The 5754-nt window shown below is 35.0% G+C and overlaps 1 protein-coding gene across 1 annotated transcript in view; it reads right to left on the reverse strand.

Moving 5' to 3' along the window:
• abca12 (ATP-binding cassette, sub-family A (ABC1), member 12) overlaps window positions 1–5754 on the reverse strand; it is an 84277-nt gene that overhangs the window by 12395 nt on the left and 66128 nt on the right. The window contains 4 exon segments of the mRNA XM_016520190.1: window positions 3536–3686; window positions 3843–3952; window positions 5081–5276; window positions 5369–5622. Of these exon segments, the coding sequence (XP_016375676.1) occupies window positions 3536–3686; window positions 3843–3952; window positions 5081–5276; window positions 5369–5622 (711 nt within the window).

A 5754-nucleotide genomic window follows, 5' to 3' on the forward strand; every position in this document is an offset into this window, starting at 1 on the left:
TATTCACCCCCCCCCAAAGGAAGCTGCCTTATTTTAAAGCACATTCCACACTTATAGTTCAGTCATAATTTCCCTGCAATTTATTTTTGATTAACAAAGCAATAATTGTTCCCTAAAAAGACTTAAAAAGTTGTTCTAACACATTAACAGTGTGGTCTTGACATCATAATGAGTCACTTTGAATAATGTTTTGATTAAATGCCTGTTGACATTTGACCCCACACAGAGCATGTCATGGGCTCTGCATTCATTTAACTAATTGGATTCATACATCAAAGGATCCAAGTAGACATTCTATGAATTTAAATAGCTTCTCATAAACCTGCAAGAAACCATAAAGTACTCTCCATCTAACAGGGGTTACACACACCTACAGATCATCATTTTGGGTCGGCATTGTACTGCACGCTTCCCTCAGGACATCAAAATTTACCAGCCATTTCCTCTAAATCCTCTAATCCAAGTTAATGGGCCAAACCGCAAAAGCCATTCCAAAGTTTCAGCAGCTTTTACACAAAGCCTTGGTAGCCAAAAGATGACTGATGCTATTCATAGATTGTTAAGTCAATTCCTTCTCTGCCCTTTTTATAGAAGGGTAACATCATCATTACAGGGTGCCGGTTTTACTTCATTTTCGACAAAGTTGCACTTCATATCAACTTTACTTAAAGATTGAAAGGGTTACTTCAGCCAAACATTAATATTCTGCTATAATTTACTCACCCTTATGTCATATAAAACCTGTGTGACTTTCTTTCTATTAACATAATACAAAAGGACAACTTGTGTAGTATGTTCAGGAAGCTCTCTTTCTTACAATGAAAGTGTATAGTGACCAAAGACTGTCAAGCTCCAGAAGGGAAAAAAGCAGCACAAAAGTAGTCTATATGACTTGTACACTACTATTACCGGTAATATGATAAATCTTCTGAAGCCAATCGATAACTTTGTGTGAGAAACAGAATAAATTATTCCCTGAAAATATTGCCCTTGGTCACCATCCACTTTCACTGTATAAACAAAAGCAGCATGAACATTCTTCAAAGCATTTCCTTGGCAGAACGGAAGTCAACATGAGGTTGAGTAAACAATGGATTTCTAAAAATGTAACAACTATAATCAAACACTGTAGCTGGAAAGCTTAATAGAAAGCATCTTTATTTTGACTTTTATCTACAAAGGGACTCCCTTTTCACAATTTCTGTGGATGACTCACCTGGGAGAATGTTCTAAGACTGTATAAGATTATATACTTGGTTAGCCTGCAGATTCTTTCTCCGCAGGCTAACCAAGTATCAGTAGAGACAACCCTAAATTACTTTAGAGGGAAAGAGCTTGACAGGAAGGTATATGCATTAACAGTCATGTGCTCATAACGTCATAAATGCGTGTCACAGTCTCTGATCATAATGGAGTTGATATATTCGGTTCAAACATAAGCTTTCATGATCAAAATATTGTGCGGATGCAATACAGAGAAATTAGGCATAAACCAATGTGATTTATCTTCTAAACAGTTCTCCTATAAATCTTCAACGATTTAGCTGTTGAGAACAGCACAGCTGGTTCTGCATTACCAAAATGGATGCCTTTGACTCTAAAATTTGATCTAGAAGCTCATTTATTCCGTACATGTACCTATTTATTGAACATTGGTGTCTTTTCTCATATTGACGTTGCTGCTTTATAAAAGCAATAAAGCTACGATTCACTGTTACACATAGCCAACAATAACACATTAAAGAAAAAGTCATTGTTTAATAGGAACACTATTCCAACTTAACAAATTTTCATAATACGTTGCTAAAATGACATTGCAACTTTTTATGCAAGCTATATTCCCTCAGACCAGCGTTTCAATCTTTAGGAAAACTGATAAGAGTTCACATCTGCAGCCTTTATAGAAGTTCTTTCTTCTTATAGAAGAAAGAATAATCCTGAGAGAATGCAAGATTAATTAGCTTCCTCGTTAATCAATGTGGAGGAGAGCCAACTATTTCCTGTCAAATGCAATACTCGGACTATACCAAACTAAGATCTGTTTGCATCTTACTGAGAAGTCCAGCAGGGATTTCCAGGTGGGTCGATGATGGGTAAAACTGGTGAAGTTAAGAGTTAAAAAGTCTGGTGGCAACAGCAGCATCTCAGTCAAAATATATGCCGGTCCTTTCAATATGACTGTTCCATTTCCTGACATGTTTTTATGTGTGTGGAAAGATGTAATCAGGGTCGAGTACCACTTGACGAAAAACAGATGCAAAATCTCTCTTAAAGTGTTAAATGATGTTAGTGGGTTGTGACATGATTTAACAGACAGCTGCCTGTTTCACTTCATCTCTTGCCTCTTATTTCAAATCATCAAATACATTTAATGCAGTTGCACATAATAAGGGATGTCAAACATACCAGCATTTCCGAATCAAGTTGATGCCAAAATAAAAAAAAAAATTCCTGACATGTTTTTATGTGTGTGGAAAGATGTAATCAGGGTCGAGTACCACTTGACGAAAAACAGATGCAAAATCTCTCTTAAAGTGTTAAATGATGTTAGTGGGTTGTGACATGATTTAACAGACAGCTGCCTGTTTCACTTCATCTCTTGCCTCTTATTTCAAATCATCAAATACATTTAATGCAGTTGCACATAATAAGGGATGTCAAACATACCAGCATTTCCGAATCAAGTTGATGCCAAAATAAAAATAAAAAATTTAATGATGCCAGTCTCTCTATATCAGCAAAGTACTCACTCAGCAAGCACTTACTGACAGTTGACTACCTTTAAACTTGTGCATGTGTGACTTTTATTTTAAATTTTATATATATATATATATATATATATACACACACACACACACACAACAATACACTAATGTTCAAGTTTGGGGTCGGTAAAATATTTAATGTTTTTGAAAAAATCTCTTATCCTCACAAAGGTTGCATTTATTTGATCAAAAATACCATAAATACAGTGATACCTTTAAATATTATTACAATTTAAAACATCTGATTTCTATTTTAATATATTGTAAAATGTAATTTATTGATCACAAAACTGAATTTTCAGCAGCCATTACTCCAGTCTTCAGTGTCACATGATCTTTCATCATGTAATAATTCTAATATGCTGATTTAGTGCTCAAGAAACATTTATTATTATTATTATCAATGTTGAAAACAGTTGTGCTGATTAATATTTTTGTGGAAATCATGACAATTCTTTTCATGATTTGTTGATAAATAGAATTTCAAAAGAAAAGCATTTATTTGCAATAGAAATCTTTTGTAACACCATAAATACACTGATCACGTTTGATCAATTTAATTGTAAAAAAGAAAAAAAGATCTTACTGCCCCCAAACTTTGAGTTCTTGAAACTGGTAATTTGACTATCAAATTCTGAAATGTAAGTAAATTTGGTAAAAACCATGTACAGGTATCATCACAACAGAAAACATGCATTTTTGTAGGTCACTTTGATAAGAAACTGGCCTTTGCCAGAAAGAAACAGACAATGATACAGCTGTGACCTTACCCGGTCAATCTCCCTCTTAGAGATGCCCCTGATGCGGGCGTAAAAATAGAGATGCTCTTCTCCAGTCAAGAGGTCATCCAGTGCGTCCACCTGAGGGCAGTAACCAATGTTTATGCCCTCTCTCCTGCAGTCTATGATGTCAACCAATCTCCTGAGGACACAGGCCAGGGAGATTTATGAACATGCAATGAAACCAAACACAAATGTTTAGTAAAAGAGTCTGAGTGCATCAGAAAAAGATGGTGAGCAACAGTAAAAGTACCAGATCAAGATTTTAAAGGGGGAAAAAAACAAAAACAAACGGTACCCGTCAATGTCACGGATCTTGGCCGAGCCATCGGTGGGGCTAATGTCTCCTGTCAGCATCTTGAAGGTAGTCGTCTTTCCTGCACCATTGACTCCCAGCAATCCAAAGCACTAAGGAAGATATTGACCTTCCATTCATTTACACTGAATGTTTTGCTGTCATCGATTATTCTCAACAGCTCAATAAATCTTCTATGAAAAATCATTCAGAACTGAAATATAATGAAGCACAGCATATGCCAAGTGCCTTAAACAAGACTTTCTGGGAATATATAGCTGCATTTCCCCTCTGTGACCACATCTACATACACATTTTTAGATAAATAAAATATTCTGATTAAAATATTATTGATTTTGTCATTTTGTTTAATGTTTGAAATTGATTTGAATTTACCAAATGTACTTTCTTTGTACACATTTCTGGACTCATCCTAATACTAATATGGAACACCAACTTTTCGCAATCCAATCAATTCTCAATGCACAAAATCAATTATCAATTTATGGTGATTGATAATTGGAAACACACTACCGGGAAAAAGTTGTTAATAGAGTCATAAAGATATTAATATTTATAATAATTAAGATGTTAATATTTATAATAATAAGTAATTAAATGTTTAATATTTTAAGATATTTTAAAATGTAATTTATTCCTGTGATGGCAATGCATTTTGCAACAGCCATAACTCCAGTCTTCAGTGTCACATGATCATTCTAATATGTTAACTTGGTGCTCAGTTATTATCAATTATTCTTGGTGCTCAATTATTAATAATGATATTAATAAAAACAGTTTTTGATGCTTGATATTTTTGTGGAAACCTTGATAATTTTTTTTTAGGATTCTTTGATGAATACAAAGTTCAAGAGAACATTTTTTTAAATAGAAATCTTTTGTAACATTATAAATGCCCTTACTGTCACTTTTGATCAGTTTAATGCAACCTTGCTGAATAAAAGTATTAATGTTTTTTTATAAAACAATCTTGCTTACCTCAAACTTTTGAAAGGTGTATATCACAGTTTCCACCAAAATATTAAGCAAACTTATGAGACTTATGCTCACCGAGTATTAAAAAATCTTAACTATTCCAAACTTGTGACTGGTAGTGTGTATATCGCATTAAGGAAGTAAAATGGGTTGCAAATGCCAATTTATGTTTACTTTTAATACTGGAATATTCTTGTGCATGTAAATGCTCTCATAATAAATATTAATATACAAATAGCACAGACCTCGCCAGCTGGGATGCCCACAGACAGCCTCTTCACCGCCTGTACCCTCTTGTTCAGGTTTTGGTACACCTTAGTCAGATGATTAACCTGCAGAATATCGGCACTCGCATCCCCACGGTCCACACGCAGACGTTCAGCCACCACATCTTCATCTTCATTGGGGCTATAGCTCTGAACAACATTCTTCTTCCAGCATCTATGAAGAAATACACAAATGCACAACAAATGTAAAAACTTTACCACTGTGCCAGTCACTTTGAATCCATAGTGCCAGAGCCTCAGGTATACCTGACTTTGCGCAGGAGTGTCTTGTTAAATAGCAGGCGAAGCGTGAAGCAGATGAAACCCTGCAGGAACATGGAGATGTACATCCAGCCCAGAACATCCATGCTGAAGGGGGTCTTGTAGGCATCCACTCCAAAAACACTCAAGATCTGCACCTGCATGTCAACCCGTGCCAACTCCATCAACCCATTGCCAAAGCTGAACTGAGGGAAGACTAGGAATATGTTGCTCATGGTACGGTACACATTCTGGATGCTCTGAAATGGACAGTGAAAGCAAGTTAGAGAAGGAAGAATGATCTATGGTCTATTTAATCATCTTATTTGCCTGGTGAAAATTTATATTATATTATATTATATTATATTTATTATATTATATTATATTATATT

The sequence above is a fragment of the Sinocyclocheilus rhinocerous genome, unplaced genomic scaffold (assembly GCF_001515625.1).
Source record: "Sinocyclocheilus rhinocerous isolate Xijiao unplaced genomic scaffold, SAMN03320098_v1.1 scaffold449, whole genome shotgun sequence".
In the NCBI taxonomy this organism is placed as follows: domain Eukaryota; kingdom Metazoa; phylum Chordata; class Actinopteri; order Cypriniformes; family Cyprinidae; genus Sinocyclocheilus; species Sinocyclocheilus rhinocerous.